This window comes from Oncorhynchus keta, chromosome 17, assembly GCF_023373465.1.
Source record: "Oncorhynchus keta strain PuntledgeMale-10-30-2019 chromosome 17, Oket_V2, whole genome shotgun sequence".
NCBI lineage: Eukaryota > Metazoa > Chordata > Actinopteri > Salmoniformes > Salmonidae > Oncorhynchus > Oncorhynchus keta.
The window spans coordinates 20,379,681-20,400,434 of record NC_068437.1 but is presented as its reverse complement, the minus strand read 5'-3'; the positions used below and the strand labels follow the sequence as shown (position 1 = coordinate 20,400,434).

The 20,754-nt window shown below is 42.5% G+C and overlaps 2 protein-coding genes across 3 annotated transcripts; both read right to left on the bottom strand.

Moving 5' to 3' along the window:
- Positions 1 to 3,360: 3,360 nt before the first annotated feature.
- Positions 3,361 to 5,833, bottom strand: LOC118396606 (P3 protein-like). 2 transcript variants are annotated; one of them, XM_035790902.2, is made up of 2 exons: positions 5,704 to 5,833; positions 3,361 to 5,188 (listed from the first exon to the last, which is right to left on the bottom strand). In XM_035790902.2, exons 1-2 carry the CDS (start codon positions 5,731 to 5,733, stop codon positions 3,830 to 3,832), a joined length of 1,389 nt encoding a protein of 462 aa, XP_035646795.1. In that variant the 5' UTR covers positions 5,734 to 5,833; the 3' UTR covers positions 3,361 to 3,829. The 2 variants fall into 2 exon arrangements, 1 of the variants encoding a protein (XP_035646795.1); XR_004828225.1 differs by lacking the exon at positions 5,704 to 5,833 and adding an exon at positions 5,547 to 5,696 and having other exon boundaries at positions 5,048 to 5,188.
- Positions 5,834 to 8,304: 2,471 nt separating this feature from the next.
- LOC118396605 (charged multivesicular body protein 1a-like) lies at positions 8,305 to 18,090 on the bottom strand. Its single transcript, XM_035790901.2, has 7 exons — positions 17,942 to 18,090; positions 17,293 to 17,312; positions 17,111 to 17,188; positions 11,066 to 11,212; positions 10,745 to 10,873; positions 10,275 to 10,471; positions 8,305 to 9,499 (listed from the first exon to the last, which is right to left on the bottom strand). Exons 1-7 carry the CDS (start codon positions 17,946 to 17,948, stop codon positions 9,478 to 9,480), a joined length of 600 nt encoding a protein of 199 aa, XP_035646794.1. The 5' UTR covers positions 17,949 to 18,090; the 3' UTR covers positions 8,305 to 9,477.
- Between the last annotated feature and the right edge of the window lie 2,664 nt (positions 18,091 to 20,754).

Below are 20,754 nucleotides of genomic sequence, written 5' to 3'. Positions count from 1 at the left end.
ATGATTGACTAATATAGTTGGCATCTACATTTAAGATAGTGGAAAGATTGATTGTAGACCATCTGGATTCAGCTATCCAATTTAGTAAATAATAGTTGACCCTGTCAGTAATCCCTCTAGCAATAACTGATATTTAGGTATAAGTTATTTTAAGAAATCAAACTAAACTAAAATTATTTTTAATGAAATAACACAATGAACAGTAATGTGCCCAATAATGTTTGTACCATGTTTTGTGCTGCTACCATGTTGTTGTTATGTTGTGTTGCTACCATGCTGGGTTGTCATGTGTTGCTGACTTGCTATGTTGTCTTATGTCTGTCTTTATGTAGTGTTGTGTTATCTCTCTTGTCATGATGTGTGTTTTGTCCTATATTTATATTTTATTGATTTTTAATCCCAGCCCCCGTCACCACAGGAGGCCTTTTGCCTTTTGGTAGGCCATCATTGTAAATAAGAATTTGTTCTTAACTGACTTTCCTAGTTAAATGAAGGTTCAATAAGAAATAATAAAAAACAGAGGCATTACTAATGACCATCTAAAGATCAATATCCTCAGACAGAACAGGGGAAAAACAGATCAATGCATATCAGGATTGGCAAGGCTAACATTTCACTGTCCCAGTCTCTCTCTTGCCGACTGGCAGATCTGGGGCCCAGGTGTTTATGCACACGATCGATCCATTGAAGGTAAATGGCACCAACTAGTCCAATTAGAGCTACACTGTCTCTGGGATAATGAGTGTCTGCAACAACAATAATGAGAGGTACTTTAGTGCATTACTCTAAGCAGACACATTGCTTGCAGGGTTTCCCAATCTCGGTCCTTGGGACCCCAAGGGGTGCACGTTTTGGGTTTTGCCCAAACACTACCCAGTTGATTCAAATAATCAAAGTTTGATGATGAGTTCATTATTTGAATCAGCTGTGCATTGTTTGGGCAAAAAACAAAACATGCATCCCTTGGGGTCCCCTGGACCGAGTTTAGGAAGTGCTGGTTTATAGTAAACAAGTTGCCATTGAACAGAATGTTTCTCTGTGTGCATATCTTTGTTGAGTAATGTATATATCCTAACAACACCAATGCTGCTAGAACATCGACATGAAGGTAGTACAGCTTTGACTATGAGCTATCCATCGATGGACCAGATAAGACCAGTCGTGGTTCACATATGGTTTAATGTAAGATCAGAGAATTTGATGCCCTTCAGACAGTCTTCCCTTGTTTGTGGTTCCAGTGAATAGGCCTACTGGAGATACTTGCACACATGAATGAAAATATTTAGTAGGATTTCCACTTATGTTATCCTGGACACCCTGGCACTGCAGCAGGAAACCTGCTCATGGGAGGTGAAAATAACTAATTAAAATGTCATCCTATCTGTCTCATTAAGTGTTTATTCCTACTGTGTCACTAAACCACAGCATAGGAAGTTTAAATACTGCAGCTGCCTTGAACAGTGTCAGTAAATCACCTGTCAACCTGTAAAGTACAGCGGACACAGTTACCTGGGGCAAACGATCTGAACTGTCGCTCAAGCGGACGTGACACTGTCCTTGCACTCACGTCAGGTACTTTCAAATGTTTCCCCAATAGAAAGTGACACTGTTACTTTAGGCAGTTGGTCAACGTACAATGTACAAACAGTTTGAATCAGATTTTACAAACCCCACAGCTCATATGGTAACCTCATGGCTCCATAATGCCAATAAGATAAATATACCAGGTAAATGAGGGTATATTGTGTGTATCTGTGAAATAGTGTAGGCCCTATGTCTCGGTCTGTCTGAAATCTGTGGTTATTAAAGGTCAAATTACCAATTGAGAGTGAGGCTGTGCAGCTTTAGAGCCTTTCATTTATATTACAGACGGGGTGCGTGGCAGTGAAAGAGAGAGGGAAAGAGACATGCATTGAAAAAATGGATGACTCTCCCATTGGTAATTTCATGATTGTAGCTCAGTGTGTGGATTTGCATCATTTTCAAACAAAGCTTAAAATCCTTAAAATACCTTTAGCTAAAAATAACAGCAGATATATGAATTGAATGGGTGATATGTTGCGCATCTGAGCGTAATTGATATGCAAGGCTTGTGACATTGCACAGGAGGGTCCAGAACATGCTATTAGTACAGAGCCCTGTGGTAATTTTTACCCTCAGCTTAATGTGTGTTACTCCATTAGTTTTAGGGGTTAGTTGCAATCACAAAACAAAATAGCCCATGTTTACAGTGGATCACAAGTGTTTCAGTATGTGTGCATTTTGTAATGGAAAAACACAAAATGAACTTGCCATAAAAAATATTCCAGGTTTTCACTGTCTGCAACTGACTATATGTATATATATATTTATACAAAAATAATAATCAAAATTAAACTTCACTCCTTGCTATGGAAAGGTGTATATAATTGACAGGAAAAAGATTAATTTTGGGGGTAGTTGAGTCATATCTCAATTTCCTGTTGTAACTATCACTTCTCATTTACAGGAAAGCATAATAAAATCCACCTCGCTCAGCAGTTGAAGTAGGTCAATATTGACAAAGCCTCTTCTTACACCAAACAACTGGGTTCAGTTCATAGAGCTGAGCACTACGCTACAGGGCCCACTAGCATATCTTGGGCCAAAACCAAGCTACCAATGCTGTTTTCCCATTACAAATGCAGACACAAACACAGTAATTAAAATACTTACTGAACAGGAAAAACACTCTCCTACATAAATGCCTTTTCTAAAACACTCTCCCTCCCCTCAGGCATTAGCTTTGCTTTAGCCAGAACATGGATACATAGACAGCGATTCTAACTGTATGCGAATATTTCAAGACCTTTACCTACCAAAAATCATGTTCCTTTCAGTCATAACATGCACTCTCACACAACGACCTATGAACTACACACAAAAAAAAATAAGTATTTCTTGCCTGTAAACTAGAACCTCCAATTCAGCAGTAAAAAGGTTGATGAACATTGGATCTTGACCCTCTTGAAAAAGGTAACCACATAACATGTAAAGCTAGATCCGTAATGCCATTTTTGTTTTTTTTATTCACACAAAGACACATTGCAAAGAGACATGCGAATGTACTCACATTGGCACACACAAAGAAACCAATGTTAATCAGTCCACAAATATGACAAGCAAATATTCTCAGACACAAAAGTACTGGCTATATTGCTCAGCTGTGCTGCAGCACAATCTTTACTTTAGTACAGCTCAGTATGAAGATTCCTTTTTAAAATAAAGCTCCTCCTTAGACAAACTTAGTCTCGAATACCAGATCCTATGCAACAGTGACAAGCCGGAGCGTTTTGTGGGAGGCAACACGGATGTCTTCAGAGACTTGGACAAACTCAAGGCTCCTTTTATGAATGCTTTTATTTTTTGTCTTCTCTTTATAATTCAAGTACATGGATTCTTAGATAACCACCTATGATTCCAGAAAAAAAAACAATCAGTAGCAGTACTTCAAAACACCACACATTTTCCATCCGTTTTAAAAAACGTTCCCATTCCTAAGACACGTTGACCTCTTGTAAACATGACACAAATCAATACTTTCAATTACAAAAAAGAAATCTGATAGAAAAATATCTTTCCTGTCATAGGTATTTCTCTTCTGCCTATTTACATTAGGTACTTATCAGTACAATCTAATAAAAAAATGGCATAAAGAAAGGCCTTTGGTTTCAAGAAAACGTAAATGTCCATTCCCTATCCTATGTACAGTGTCAATGTCATTGATTGTTTTCATCTTGTTCGATGTGATTTGTAGCCAAATCTGTGGGACCTCTACAGGTTTGGTTCAGAACAGAAACTCTGCTAACAATCAGGTGTCAGTTGGAGCGCTCGGGGCACAGAACTTTCGATGGGCGAAATGGCAGAGGACAATGAGTAGCATCTCAGAGGTGCTGCTGAGCGCCACTATGAAGGGTGCCTGCGACGCAAAGTCAGCCTCCGCCCGCCGGAACGACAGCTGCATAACCGCCAGCGCCAGGAGACTGTTCTGCACCCCGACCTCAATACTGACCGTCTTCCTCTGTGGCACTGCCAGCCCTGCCAGCTTCCCCATCCCAAACCCCAGCAGCAGGCCAAACATGGGCACAGTCACCCCCGCAACCACTATCTGAGGTCTCACGTTGGCCAGGATAGACGCCCCCATCTGATAGGCCATGAAGATGCCGCCCACAATGAGCACGAAGCTGAAGGGACGGATCAGTGCCAGCAGCACGCGGGTCAGCTTGGGCAGACGTAGCTTGACCAGCATGCCCAGGGAGATGGGGATGGCAATGAAAAGAAGAGTGCCCAGGATCTTGACAAAGGGCACATGGAGGGCTGCGTGGACCCCCAGTAACCTGCCATACAGGGCAGAGGACAGGGGCATGGCTGCTGCAGCTACCACTGTGGACACTAGTGTCATGGAGATGGCCAGAGTGACATCCCCACCTAGTAGCAGGCTGTAGAGGTAGCCTCCGCCTCCACCTGGGGCAGAGCATGTGATGACCAGGCCCAGGGAAAGGGCCTTGGGCAGGGAGCCCAGCCTGGACAGGCCATATGCGTACAGTGGCATGACCAGGAACTGACCTGCGACCCCTAAGATGAGGGGCACAGGCCTCCGCAGGAGACCCCTCAGCACCTCTACCTCTACCTTGCACCCAAAAGCACACTTGTTGATGAAGATGAGTGGCAGCAAGGCAAATAGGACAGGGTTCTCAGAGAAATGGGACAGCCCGCCCGACTGTATAAGCTGGGCGGCTGGGTCATCACTGCCAGGCGCCACCCTGATGGAGTAGTCTGTCCTTTCCTCAATTACAGCCGAACCAGAATCCTGGTACAAGTCCAGTAGCTGAATGAGCAGCTGTGCCCGACCTGGCCACCCAGACCGTATGCTGATTATGTAACTCTTCAAGGGCCCCGTATGCCCGCTGTCGCTTACATTCAGAATAGAAAGAACCTCCGGGTCCAGGGAGCGTACCTTGACCGTCTGCTTCCAGCTCTCGCGGTCCTTCCTACTTGCGGTGCTCCGGTATTGACTGAAGATTACAATCACGCCCTTAGTGTTTTCGGGAAACTCAAATTCCTGGGAGGTCCCGTCCCCGATTTGTATATACCTTCTGCTGCTGTCGGCCGTCACGTTCGTGTTGATGTCTGTCAGGGACCGGACCGCCGTCGAACAGTCTGCTCCTCTCTTTATCAAGAAGAGAAAACAGAATAGAAATAGCGTCCTCATTGTTTTGACGGACAGGGGGCAGAGGGGCGCCGCAAATACACGCCTTTGCCCAGCCTGCGACCTCCCCAGTCCGTCTTAAACGGCTTCCCTTTTACAAAATGCGATAAAACTTATCAGATCCCCTGATATAATTGCTTGGTAGGCAGCCAGGTCTAAATTTCTTCTGGCACCCATTTAGCATCACCCGTGTTCTTGCTCTTTTTCTACCGGAATTTAAACATCACCAGCCCCATCCATATTAACCGTACTTAAATTCAGAGCAAAAATTATATCGATTCAAGATTCCTTTTAACGTACTAACAAAAAAAATGTCTACCTCGGTAAACTCTCGCTGCACTTTACGGTTTTTACTGTCTTTACTTGATAGCAACAGTCACCACGATCGTTTCCTCTGCTTATCCTCTCACTCACTCGCTAAACCCTCCCGTAATCCAATCAGAGCAGCCCCAGCGTTAACTCTCTAGTTCCCTTACCAAATAAGCACCAACGTCACATTTGAACATCTGAAAGCGGGGGTGTTCTTTCTTCCCTATATGGGCTGAATTCTCAGCATCATAGAGGAAACACTGTTGATGACAGTCCTATATGACCGGGGTCTTGCCACAGAGATCGGAATTTACACAATTACACTGATTGGCCAGATGATGGCCAATCAGTAACAATAGATTGAAAACGTAATGTTGAAAATTCACGCCCCTCACCTCGGTTGACCTTAAGTCAATTCGGTACATAGATTCTTCCAAATGGCCGATCTGCACGAAACTTGATATGTGGCATCTATAGACAAGTCTCTCAACACAATATTTTCCAGACTATTACCTAAAACAACATGGCCACTATTGACCAGTAAACATTCACATGGGAGTGGTCTGACACATATATGCATATATATCAGTCAAGGATATTCTAACTGTAACAAAATTTGGTACACATGTTGCAAACACTGTCAAGACTCAACATCTACAAGAGCATTCATATGGACCACATGGTGGCGCTATAACGAGCACATGTTTATATATCTTGATCTCTTTGACTCAGAGTGTTGAAATTTGGCACACATGCTCAGGGATGTGAATCTAACTAACCAGACAAGGCACTGCGTCATTCGTGGAGGATGACATGTTTACTATTGCCTTCTTTATAAAGGGGAGGACCCACTGCAAAATGCTGTGGCCATGTTACAGTATGTTGACGAAAGCCAAATGGGGGAATAAGATAAACACATAGTCCAAAACACCACTTACTGTGTTCTATAGTTTAAAGGAGAAAGGAAATTTTATTAAAATAATAAGTGATTTACTTACAAAATAAGAAGTGTGGTTTGAGCTACTCTGGCCACTGTGTTAGCTATGCCAGCTAGCTTGCAGATATGTCACTGGTGTTACTGGTCACATCATGGATTTAATATATTTTATTAACTAGGTAAGTCAGTTAAGAACAAATTCTTATTTACATTCATAGATCAGACCAGGAGGGGGGGGCTTGATGAGACAATTTCCTTTCCCTACTATACTGTATGTAAGAGAGCACCTGGAATGTTTGTTGAGCAGAAGGGTGGAAGGTGTTCAAGCTAGTCTGTTCCAGTTCCAGATGTTTGATGTCTGGTGAGCTCTAGAATAACACATCGTCTGTGTTCCATTGAACATCTACATTGAACTTAATAGGCATCTTGAGGTTTTGTAACCTTCATTGTTTTATCTTTAGAAGCTTGTCGGGCCACTGCAGGAACAACAACGTTTCACTATCAAATTGTCTTGATCTTTTGCCCGCTGCATATTTCCTCACTGAGCAAAGCACAGTGACCAGTAACACACACTGCATGGTGTCCAGTTCCAGGTCGCTGGCAAGTATTGCTGATGGGACATTCGTACACAACAAATCCAATTGTGAAATGTGATACCAACATTTGTATTATGTAAGGGAACCCCTGTTCTCTCAGAACAGCCAGTGCACATAAGATTAATGGGTTTATGGCATGTGTCTCCTACTTTGTAAAAGGTTAAGTGAGTCCAGTCAGTATTTTTAGTGAGACAGCTATTCAAACTATCATAGATAGTGAGTGCAGCCACTTTCAATTTAATGATGAGCGCAGTCATCTATTGTGCAGTGTGGCCTACAGTACTTTGACTCATGACTCAAACAGAGGTTCCATGAAAAGAGGGAGGTCTTCTGTGAAAGCATTTCAGCCAACAACCTGCTGACCTGGAAAGCTTTCCTGACATTTAGGAGAGTGACTGATGTTAAGAGCCACAAGGCAGCCCAGTGTTTTGCTTCCCAGCTGTTATGATAATATAACTCACAAAAGACACACGGAAAATGCTCTTGGGTAGAATTCCACACACACCTACTGTAGACAGTTGTTCCAGTATGGCCATGGTGACAAATTAGAGGTTTCTTTGAAGTTAGGCACTAAGGCATGTACAGTATACAACAATTAGTCTGTCTGCCTCTGACTGAAAGACTAAACATACATAAAAGTTATCTACGTTACACAGTGACCTGTTTACACTAGATGGGTGTAGGCAAGCGTGTTACACACACACACACACACACACACACACACACGGTTGGTGGCATCTTAATCTGGGGAGGACGGGCATGTGGTAATGGCTGGAGCGGAATAGGTGGAAAATGTATCAACTCCGTGTGTTTGATGCCATTCCATTTCCTCCATTCCAGCAATTATTATGTGCAGTCCTCCCCTCAGAAGCTTTCATTGGTGTTATATAATCTTATCTGGCAAATATAAGGACCATCAGTTCACCAGGAAAAGGAACCAACATATATGTGCAGCAGTGAAATTTCACAGCATCACAGAGAACCATCAACAGTTTGAACTGTGAAGTATGTGAGCTTACTAGAACAAAGAGTAAAATATGTATGTGTTAAATCAATTATCAATCACAAAATAAGACAGGTTGCCCCAAGTCTATGGATTGAACCCATGTGGTTACATGGTACCTGGTTACATTTAAAATTGCTACAAACTAAGCAATAGGTATATCAGTTTGCTTGTGCTGCCATCTGCTGCTGTCCTTTCCTGAGTGTTGAAATTATATTAGTAGAGCCACATATTCAAATCAGAGGGCTTTTATTTCCACAAGATAATATACATTTGAGTATAAATAAACCTCCCCCTGTAAAATAAAAATGATTCCCAAAATGTCTTACTGTAGCTACAGCAGCCACATTTCTGGTTTGATGGGTACAGAAAGGGGGAATCCTTATTATATGCTGACATATGACCTACATAGGATCAATCACTAGAACTAGTTTGATTCAGGCACTGAGGAGCACCTACGCAAATACCTGCATCCCAATAAGGCGTACATATTCAAAGCAAATAGGTATGATTTAGCAAAAGATTAAGAGAAATAAAGAAACAAAAAGTAGTTCATTTGACTGCTTAAAAAAAAAACGACTGAGAATTGTCCTCCCTGTACAGTATATAACTAATGCTTACATGATGTAAATTGTTACATTATGTCAAAGGATAATTTCTCATAGGAGTTAAGAAGAAGTAGTGTGTGTGGTGTCTTGACTTTTGTGTTGTCAAACTGTGGAAAAGTTGGTATACATCAGAGCACTCATATTGATGGTCTGTTTGGTAGAAGAAGGCCCCCCCTTTACACTGTGTTGAAGATAACCTGTGTTTTACTCCTTCCATCTGACCGGTAGCAAATAGAAAACAAAAGATATTAAATATAAAAACAAAGACAACCCCACATTTGAAATACAACACCCAATAAGTGCCAGGGGTCGAAGCTTATATTACATGAATATGTCTGTTTTAAAAACACCCCTTTCCACTATAGGATTTATATATTTTGTAAAACCCTCCCATTCAAATATACATACAAAAAAAAAAATCTCAAGTGGCAATGTACCGAAATTCACAAGAACTAACTAACCAAGGGGAATATTTAAGGGAGCCCTGAAGGAGAGAAGACAAGAGTGAGAGAGACAGAAAGACTGATATGGGAGAGGGAAAACCAGAGGTGGGAAAAATAGATTGTTGTGCAACAGAGAGAGATGGACAGAGAGACAAAGGAGAGACCCATGCCTTCTCAGGTGGTATATTCAGCAACACAGTGTGAGTGTGTATATAAATAGAAGTGGGAATGGAAATCAATAGGCTCATTAGGTCATCACGATAAGAACAGTTCGATAGTCACACAGCTCCCCGCTGTCTGTTCCCAAGCAGCTGTCAAGCCTCCATCTGTCTCGCAAATACCCAAGATACATCTTCAGTTCCGCAACGCTGCCAACCTGCAACAAAAGTTTTTAAAAAGTGTCATCGTTTATTTATATGCAAATCTTTGCCTATGACGTCACATAGATCGAAACATTCCATTCTGTTAATTTAGAAAGCCATTTTGAAAAAACTGGCGCGTAATCTAACATTGTCACCAACCTATAGAAGCACGAGTGTACCATACCAGCTCACAGGGATGGCTAATCCTTGAAATTCTATCGGTTACTACATATTTCTTTAAAACAGTTTTTCATTTCTTCACACCTCACTTATGGAACAATTTTCAGGATACCCTATAGTTGAACACATCGGTGCATTCAGATTTTTGATTGAGAACCTCCTCAATGACGAATGTTGGTGTTTTTATAATTGTGTTTTTTTGTTGTGTTTCCTATGCTCCTGCATTGATTTTAGTAGCTGTGTAACTTTGTGTAATTGCTGCTGATCTTGTCATGCAGGTTTCCCTTGAATAAGAGACCTTGGTCTCAATAGAGCTCCCTGCTTGAAAGGGTTAAACAACTAAATAATTTATTATAAACCGTCATTAATTGAATCATTATTTTTTTAAGTGTTTTCTATAGTCCATGGAATATCACCTGCTTAATTAAAAAAGGGGTCTATCAAAGCTCCAACACATCTAGCCAGAATCTACACTACTTCACAGTCTAAAATAATTTGAGAATAGCTTAGGTCGCCTTGTCATCATCACATTTCCTTATTTTAGAAAACAAGCAAAATGTCACACAGTAACCAGTTAAAGCAGCAGTGAAAGCTGGATTGTTAGTGTACCTGCGGGACAGCTGGTCCTCCTTCTCGTGCTGTGAGCGTGACGAACTCTCTCCCAGTGAGGTGGCACCTGCAGGCACCTGGCTGAGCTGGTCCATCACCTCCAGACCACCCTCCTCTGCTATCTGGAGGATGAGGTCATCCACCTGGTCTTGGGGCGTGGTCAGCGTGGTGGCCGAGCTCATCGAGTCCTCCATCACCTACAGGATGGGAACAGTGAGTGGGTTTATGTTGTTTCACCATTAACACAACATATGATTATCCAGAAAGGTACAGTAATACAGATAGAGGGTTAAGTGAACAACAATGGTTAGTTAATTAGGAGTATAATAGTTGAGGAGGCCTAGTGAAATAGAAGTCTTGGGAAAGAATGTGACAAGTGAATAAGAGGTGAGTGAAGAAATTATTTAAATTGATTAGGAGTACAACAGTTATGCACATGAGGAATACTTTCTACAACTTGTGCCACTCACAGAGGTGTGAACATCCAGGTTCTGGACCTGTGTCTCAAACTTGTCCATGACAGCAGACACCTTCTGCAGGTCCATGGAACCCAGTGCCTTGTCGAGTGCCTTGGTGACCTGCGTCATATTCTTTGTGACCTAGGAGAAAAAAAGCCAGACAGGATCAGATAAGCAGAGAGCCACATATGAAGGTAGGACAGAGTGCATGCTCATGAAAGTAGACAATATAGAAGATGGTAGAGATTGGGGGTCAAGAGAAATATGACATTGACTGATGAGTGAGATACAATTTAATGATAGCACATATTATTAGGCAGAAAGAAGACTCACCGCCTTCATAGCGACTGCAGTCTGGACCTTGGAGGCTACAGCATCAACACGAGATGCCATGCGCAGCCAATTAAGGCCCTCGTTCTTCTTACGGATGGCATTCTCTGCATACACTCTGGCAACGTCCACATTCTTCAACTGAAGAGCCTGGTGAGACAAACAAACATCAAAAGTCACTTCAGTTGACTATGAAAACAAGTTCAGGGGCCATGTGTAACAAGCATCTTAGAGTAAGAGTACTGATCTAGGATCAAGTCCACCCACGTCCATGTAATCTTATTAATTGTGATCTATAAGGAAAACTGATCCCAAATCAGCACTCCTACTCAGAGTTTTGGCCCCTGGTCGTAAATCCTTTGGTCAGTAATGGACCAAGGCAGCCTCAACCATGATCATCCACTGCCACCTGCTGGATAATGTGTAGCACACCTCTTTATTTGACCTGTCCAGTCAAACGCCAACAGAACACGATGCCTAATAATGATTACGTTAAAATGAGCTACACCACATCACCAAAAGTATGTGGACACCACTTGAAATTAGTGTATTCGGCTATTTCAGCCACACGTTGCTGACATGTCTATAAAATTGAGCATACAGCCATGCAATCTCAATAGACAAACATTGGCAGTAGAATGGCCTTACTGAAGAACAGTGACTTTCAACGTGGCATCATCATTGGAACGCCACCTTTCCAATAAGTCAGTCAAATTTCTGCCCTGCTAGAGCTGGCCCAGTCAACTAAGTGCTGTTATTGTGAAGTGGAAACGTCTAGGAGCAACAACGGCTCAGCCGTGAAGTGGTAGCCACAGAACCTCACAGTTCTGAAACGCTTCTGGAGGCAACGTCAGCACAGCACTGTTCGTCGGTATCTTCAGGAAATGGGTTTCCATTGCCAAGCTGCCGCACAAAAGCCTAAGATCACCATGCGCAATGCCAAGTGTCGGCTGGAGTGGTGTAAAGACCGCCACCATTGGACTCTGGAACAATGGAAATGCGTTCTCTGGAGTAATGAATCACGCGTTACCAACTGGCAGTCCGGACAAATCTGGGTTTGGTGGATGTCAGGAGAACGCTACCTGCCGAATGCATAGTGCCAACTGTAAAGTTTGGTGGAGGAGGAATAATTGTCTGGGGCTGTTTTTCACGTTTCAGGCTAGGCATTTAGTTCCATTGAAGGAAAATCTTAAAGCTACAGCATACAATGACATTCTAGATGATTCTGTGTTTCAAATAATTTGGGGAAGGCCCGTTCCTGTTTCGGCATGACAATGCCCCCATGCACAAAGCGAGGTCCATAGAGAAATGGTTTGTCAAGATAGGTGTGGAAGAACTTGACTGGCCTTCAGAGCCTTGAGCTCAACCCCATCAAACACCTTTAGGATGAATTGGAACGCCGACTGCGAACCAGGGCTAAATCGCTCCACATCAGTGCCCGACCTCACTAATGCTCTTGTGGCTGAATGGAAGCAAGTCCCCACAGCAAATGTTCCAACATCTAGTGGAAAGCCTTCCCAGAAGAGGAAAGGCTGTTATACAGTGGCAGCAAAGGAGGGGACCAACTCCATATTAATGCCCATGATTTTGGTGTTTGACGAGCAGTGTAGTGTATTTAATGACACAAATTGTTTCAATATTCTCACGTTGTTTATACACTATGGGGTTTACTGAGTGCTAGTATGAACAATACACTGATCCTACTTGAGCCTTACCTTAAAAGACATTTCATGACCCAAGCCCAAAAAATCCCAAATGATCGCGCAGTTATCCAATACCTATATGATAGGATATAGGCTACTGCACATTAAGCACGACAGAAAAACATAAATCCCACAGACTCCTTGACTTTTCGCACCTTTTGTTACATTACAGCCTTATTTTAAAATTGATTACATTTTTCCTAGCCAACATGCTTCAACACCTGCATTGCTTGCTGTTTGGGGTTTTAGGCTGGGTTTCTGTAAAGCACTTTGAGATACCAGCTGATGTACGAAGGGCTATATAAATAAATTTGATTCGATTCAATATCATTTTTCCCTCATCAACCTACACACAATAAGCCATAATGACAAAGCAAAAACAAGTTTCTAGAAATGTTTGCAAACGTATGAAATATAAAACAAAAATACCTTATTTCCATAATTATTCAGACATTTTGCTATGAGACTGGAAATTGATCTCAGGTGCATCCTGTTTGAATTGATCATCTTTGAGATGTTTCTACAACTTAAATTCAATTGATTGGATATGGTTTGGAAAGGCACACATCTGACTATATAAGGTCCCACAGTTGACAGTGCATGTCAGAGCAAAAAAATAGGTTGAAGAAATTGTCCGTAGAGCTCAGAGACAGGATTGTGTCGAGGCAGATCTGGGGAAAGGTACCAAAAACATTTCTGCAGCATTGAAGGTTCCCATGAACACAGTGGCCTCCATCATTCTTAAAATGGAAGAAGTTTGGAATCACCAAGACTCTTCCTAGAGCTGGCCGCCCGGCCAAACTGAGCAATCGGGGGAGAAGGACCTTGGTCAGGGAGGTGACCAAGAACCCGATGCTCACTCTGACAGAACTCTAGAGTTCCTCTGTGGAGATGGGAGAACCTCCCAGAAAGACAACCATCTCTGCAGCACTCCACCAATCAGGCCTTTATGGTAGAGTTTTTTACTCCTCAGTAAAAAAAAAGGCACATGACAGCCTGCTTGGAGCTGATGATCATTGATGAAAACCTGCTCCAGGGTGATCAGGACCTCAGACTGGGGCAAAGGTTCACCTTCCAACAGGACAATGACCCTTAAGCACACAACCAAGACAATGCAGGAATGTCTTAGGGACAATTCTCTGAAAGTCCTTGAGTGGCCCAGCCAGAGCCTGGACTTCAACCCGATCTAACTTCTCTGGAGAGATCTGAAAATAGCTGTGCAGCAACGCTCCCCATTCAACCTGACAGAGTTTGAGAGGATCTGCAGAGAGGAATGTGAGAAACTCCCCAAATACAGGTGTGCCAAGCTTGCAGTGTCATACCCAAGAAGACTCGAGGCTGTAATCACTGACAAAGGTGCTTCAACAAAATACTGTGTAAAGGGTCTGAATACTTAAGCAAATGTAATATTTAAGTGTATTTTTAATACTTTTTTAAAAAAGTATTTGCTTTGTTATTATGGGGTATTGTGTGTAAATTGATGAGGGAAAAATATATTTTAAAATAAGCCTGTAACTTAACAAAATGTGGAAAAAGTCAAGGGGTCTGAATACTTCCCGGAAGCACTTTATTTGCTCTCTTGGGCAAATAACTGAAACTAGTTCCAGTAGGCTAATATTTTTGAGTGTGAACTGTATTACTGTATGCTATTATATGGACTGGAATTACACACATTGTTCAAACAAGGATAAAGCAGGGAGAGAATGTGATTCTGGTGCAGCTGATGCGGCCTACGAAGTTACAAGTGTAGGCTAGACATTTGATCTTTAAATATAATGAGGTATTTTTGCATAATTAGTGGCTGAAGCATATATACATCTTCCATAATATTTCCCCTAATGTTATTAGCCTACCTCCCCTTTCTCTCTATTGTTGCATCATTCCTTCCTCACTTTGTTATAAATTGTTGTCGTCCTTATTTTATCATTCTAACGTCATCCTTGAATAATATAGGACTAGAATGAGATGGAAAAGGCTTTCACTTCATGAAGATTGAATGGCTACAGCCATCACGTGTTCGCTCTTCTTTCAAACTGCCCGTGAATTCTATTGGCGGCAGTATTTAACATTGAGCAAACAAGAGCTTGCGTCCCTCTTCGAATAGTCTATTGGTAGAAGAAATTCAGGAAAAAAAATGTCCAGCAAACTATTCTTGCCTAGCTTTTTAATTTATTACCTGAAAGAGGTAGGCTAGGTTCGGACATCTATATATGTCTTTTTCTAGAACATCTATACTCAGCAAAAAAATAAACGTCCCTTTTTCAGGACCACATCTTTCAAAGATAATTCGTAAAAATCCAAATAACTTCACAGATCTTCATTGTAAATGGTTTAAACACTGCTTCACATGCTTGTTCAATGAACCATGAACAATTAATGAACATGCACCTGTGGAATGGTCGTTAAGACACTAACAGCTTACAGACAGTAGGCAATTAAGGTCACAGTTATGAAAACTTACGAGGCCTTTCTACTGACTCTGAAAAACACCAAAAGATGCCCAGTGTCCCTGCTCATCTGCGTGAACGTGCCTTAGGCATGCTGCAAGGAGGCATGAGGACTGCAGATGTGGCCAGGGCAATAAATTGCAATGTTCATACTGTGAGACGCCGAAGACAGGACGGACAGCTGATTGTCCTCGCAGTGGCAGACCACGTGTAACACATCCGAACATCACACCTGCAGGACAGGTACAGGACGGCAATAACAACTGCCCGAGTTACACCAGGAATACAATTCCTCCATCAGTGCTCAGACTGTCCGGAATAGGCTGAGAGAGGCTGGACTGGGGGCTTATAGGCCTGTTGTAAGGCAAGTCCTCACCAGACATCACCAGCAACAACGTCGCCTATGGGCACAAACCCACCATCGCTGGACCAGACAGGACTGTCAAAAAGTGCTCTTCACTGACAAATCACTGTTTTGTCTCACCAGCGGTGATGGTCGGATTCGCATATATCGTCGAAGGAATGAGCGTTACACCGAGGCCTGTACTCTGGAGCGGGATCAATTTGGAGGTGGAGGGTCCATCATGGTCTGGGGCAGTGTGTCACAGCATCATCGGACTGAGCTTGTTGTCATTACAGGCAATCTCAACGCTGTGCGTTACAGGGAAGACATCCTCCTCCCTTGTGTGTTACCCTTCCTGCAGGCTCATCCTGACATCACCCTCCAGCATGACAATGCCACCAGCCATACTGCTCGTTCTGTGCACGATTTCCTGCAAGACAGGAATGTCAGTGTTCTGCCATGGCTAGCGAAGAGCCGGATCTCAATCCCATTGAGCACGTCTGGGACCTGTTGGATCGGAGGGTGTGGGCTAGGGCCATTCCCCCCAGAAATGTCCGGGAACTTGCAGGTGCCTTGGTGGAAGAGCGGGGTAACATTTCACAGCAAGAATTGTCAAATCTGGTAGTCCATGAGGAGGAGATGTTCTGCAGTACTTAATGCAGCTGGTGGCCACACCAGATACTGACTTACTTTTGATTTTGATCCCCCCTTTGTTCAGGGACACATTATTCAATTTCTGTTAGTCACATGTCTGTGGAACTTGTTCAGTTTGTCAGTTGTTGAATCTTGTTATGTTCATATAAATATTTACACATGTCAAGTTTGCTGAAAATAAATGCAGTTGACAGTGAGAGGGTGTTTCCTTTTTTGCTGAGTTTATATATAGGGCTATATATCAATCTAGAACAAGAATATCAATTTGAATGGAGTTGATGAAAATGGAGACTGCGAGAGTGCTCGCGCGTGCTCTGATTTAAAGCAACGATAATAAAGTGATAGGCTGTTTTAAAACTCTGCTGCTGCAATAAATAAGATCTTCACAATTAAAAATACGGTGACCCCCAAACGCCAGATGGAGATGGGTAAATTAGATGCTAATTCGGTCTTTATATTACTGTAGCATAGACTATGCTGCAGAAAATGCAGGCCTACCTGTCACAAGAAAAGAAGAAAAGTTACCATGATGAGATGATAGGTTTACATGCATTGTTAACTGCGTTCCATACTGAGATGGGCTCTGGCCCCACCCTAAGCATTGATGATTCAACATTGCATATAATTTAACAGTTCCATTTCACTCCATATTGTTGATATATATAATTGATGGATTTCACAGTTATTTAACTGGTAACCCAGTTCCTGCCATTCAACACCAATAACCCATAACTGGGGTCGTGTTCTGTAGGGAACAGTATACACCACATAGCAAAACGTTTTGCAGAAAAAAAACAAATCTGTTCAGGCAGTACCTTCACACTTCAAAATATTTTCTCCTTACTGCACACAACTGTTTACTAGCCTACATTTGTGTCCCAGAAAGCACACTCTTACTGACCTTTTTAACTTTGGCTTGCTCAGATTTTGAATCCTTCTCTGCCTTTTTGGCAAGTTTCTCAAGCTGTTTTGCTGTAAACTGTAAAAGAGAGAAGTATTAGTAGACATTTCAGATGTGTAAAAAAATAACGTATGGATGCGTTTAATTAAACTTCACAAATATAATGCATATTTCTTACATACCTTCAGTTGGAAGAGTGTGTCTGAAATAAAGAAATTTAAAAAAAAAAATAGGATGAGAGGGGTGATAGATACAGCCGAGTGAATTGGGCGTACCTTCCTTAGCACTAACATTGTGCAATGACAATATGACAGAGTGAGGGTAGTGAGCTCTGTGTCCAAATCATAGAATTGTATAGGGCGTCAATGCTTTCTGATCACTGTAAACTATACTGTACTCCCATGGCAATAACGTACGTAATGATAGCTAACTACCTTCCATTGAATACATTAAAGTGGGGAGTTGCTAATTAACTAGCTAACGTTAGACAGCTATCTAGGTTTACAGACAGTTACGCAAAATCATCTCTCCAATAATAACCATGTAATGTTAACTTACTCGTCTGAACCTTCCTTCTTTGAACTAGTCTTAGTTTCTGGTGACATCTGACATAGCAGCAGGTATCTAGTTAGCTATTAAAAACGTGTATATTTGGTAAAACATAATAAAATGTATTAATAAAGGCATTTCACTGTACTTGTGGCTGTGGTATTACAACTTGAAAACGTGATTTAGCTCACCGACTAGTGCTAGCTTATGTCGGCGAGATAGCGCGACATAGTTAAAAATATGATGACAACCTCGTCATATCAAAAGTCGAAAACGACTTACCATCCATGTCCGCATGTATTTGAGTTCCACTTCACCTAAAAAAAAATGTTTTACTTTGCAAATGAGCTAATTGCCCTATTGTATAGATGTCCGTGTATGACGACACTCTTCCTGGTTCAGAACGGGTCACGTGAGAAAGGCGTTTCTGTTGCTGAAGCCAAATAGGAAGAGGCCATTATTGGCAGTCACATGACATGAAGCTGATTTTTTTTGTCCCTTGTCGTCCAAATGTTAATGCAAGTGTAGCGAAATGCTTGTGCTTTTAGTTCCCGACAGTGCAGTATCTAACAAGTAATCTTACAGTTCCAAAACAACTACCTTATACACACAAATGTAAAGGGATGGAATAGGAATATGTAAATATAAATATATGGATGAGCAATTGCCGAGTGGCATAGGCAAGATGCAATAGATGGTATAAAATACAGTATATACATTTGAGATGAGTAATGTAAGATATGTAAACATTATTAAAGTTACATTGTTTAAAGTGACTAGTGATCCATTTATTAAAGTGGCCAATGATTTGAGTCTGTATGTAGGCAGCCTCACAGTGTTAGTAATCGCTGTTTAACAGTCTGATTGATGGCCTTGAGATAGAAGCTGTTTTTCAGTTTCCCGGTCCCAGCTTTGATGCAACTGTACTGACCTCGCCTTCTGGATGGTAGCGGAGGGAAATGGGCAGTGGCTCCGGTTGTTGTTGTCCTTGATGATCTTTTTGGCCTTCCGTGACATCGGGTGCTGTAGGCGTCCTGGAGGGCAGGTAGTTTACCCCCGGTGATGAGTTGTGCAGACCACACCACCTTCTGGAGAGCCTTGCGGTTGAGTACAGTGCAGTTGCCGTACCAGGCAGTGATACAGCCCGACAGGATGCTCTCAATTGTGCATCTGTAAAAGTTTGTGAGGGTTTTAGGTGACAAGACAAATTTCTTCAGCCTCCTGAGGTTGAAGAGGCACTGTTGTGCCTTCTTCACCACACTGTATGTGTGGGTGGACGATTTCAGTTTTTGCATGATGTGTACGGCGAGGAACTTAAACTTTCCACCTTCTCCACTACTGTCCCGTCGATGTGGATAGGGGGTGCTCCCTCTGCTGTCTCCTGAAGTCCACGATCATCTACTTTGTTTTGTTGACGTTGATTGAGAGGTTGTTTTCCTGATACCACACTCCGAGTGACCTCACCTCCACCCTGTAGGCTGTCTTGTCGTTTTGGAAATCAAGCCCACTACTGTTGTCTCATCTGCAAACTTGATGATTGAGTTGGAGGCGTGCATGGCCACGCAATCATGGGTGAACAAGGAGAACAGGAGGGGGCTGAGCATGCACCCTTGTGGGTACCCCATGTTGAGGATCAGCGAAGCGGAGTTGTTTTTTCCTACCTTCACCACCTGGGGGCGGCCCATCAGAAAGTCCAGGACTCAATTGCACAGTGTGGGGTTGAGACCCATGGCCTCAAGCTTAATGATGAGCTTGGAGGGTACTATGGTGTTGAATGTTAAGCTGTAGTCAATGAACAGCATTCTTACATAGGTATTCCTCTTGTCCAGATGGGATAGGGCAGTATGCAGTGTGATGGTGATTGTATCGTCTGTGGATCAGTTGGGGCGGTATGCAAACTGAAGTGGGTCTAGGGTGGCAGGTAAGGTGGAGGTGATATGATCCTTGACTAGTCTCTCAAAGCACATCATGATGATTGAAGTGAGTGCTACGGAGTCGTTTAGAAGTGAGTGCTACGTAGTCGTTTAGTTCAGTTATCTTTGCCTTATTGAGTACAGGAACAATGGTGGCCATCTTGAAGCATTTGGGGACAACAGTCCCGCAGTCTTTGGTAGCGGGCCGTGTCGGTGGCACTATATGTTATTCTCAAAGCGGGCAAAACGTGTTTAGTTTGTCTGGAAGCAACACGTAGGTGTCGTGGCGTGGCTGGTTTTCTTTTTGTGGTCCGTAATTGCCTGTAAACCCTGCCACATATGTCTCATGTCTGAGCCTTTGAATTGCGACTCCCCTTTGTCCCTATACCTACGTTTCGCTTGTTTGATTGCCTTGCGGAGGGAATAACTACACTGTTTATATTCAGCCATATTCCCAGACATCTTTCCATGGTTGAATGAGGTGGTTCGTGCTTTCAGTTTTGCGCAAATTCCACCATCTATCCACGGTTTCTGGTAAGGCTAGGTTTTAATAGTCACAGTTGGTACAACATCTCCAATACACTTCCTTATAAACTCATTCCCCCAGTCAGCATATAAATCAATGTTATTCTCTGAGGCTTCCCGGAACGTTTCCCAGTCTGCGTGATCAAAACAATCATGAAGCGTGGATTCCGATTGGTCAGACCAGCGTTAAATGGTTCTGGTCACAGGTAAATCCTTTTTGAGTTTCTGCCTGTAGGACGGTAGGAACAAAATGGAGTCATGGTTGGATTTTCCAAAGGGAGGGCAGGGGAGGGCCTTGTATGCATTGCGTAAGTTTGAGTAGCAGTGGTCCAGTGTATTGCCCGCACGAGTGCTACAGTCAATGTGCTGATAGAATTTAGTTGGCCCTGTTCTCAAATTAGCTTGGTTAAAATCCCCAACTACAATAAATGCAGCCTCAGGATATATGGTTTCCAGTTTACATAGAGTCCAGTGAAGTTCCTAGTGGGCCGTCGAGGTATCTGCTTGGGGGGGATATACACGGCTGTGACTATAATCAAAGATAATTCTCTTGGGAGATAATGTGGTCGGCATTTGATTGTAAGGAATTCTAGGTCGGTGACCAGAAGGAATTGTATGTTGTTATCATTACACCATGAGTCGTTAATCATTAGGGCA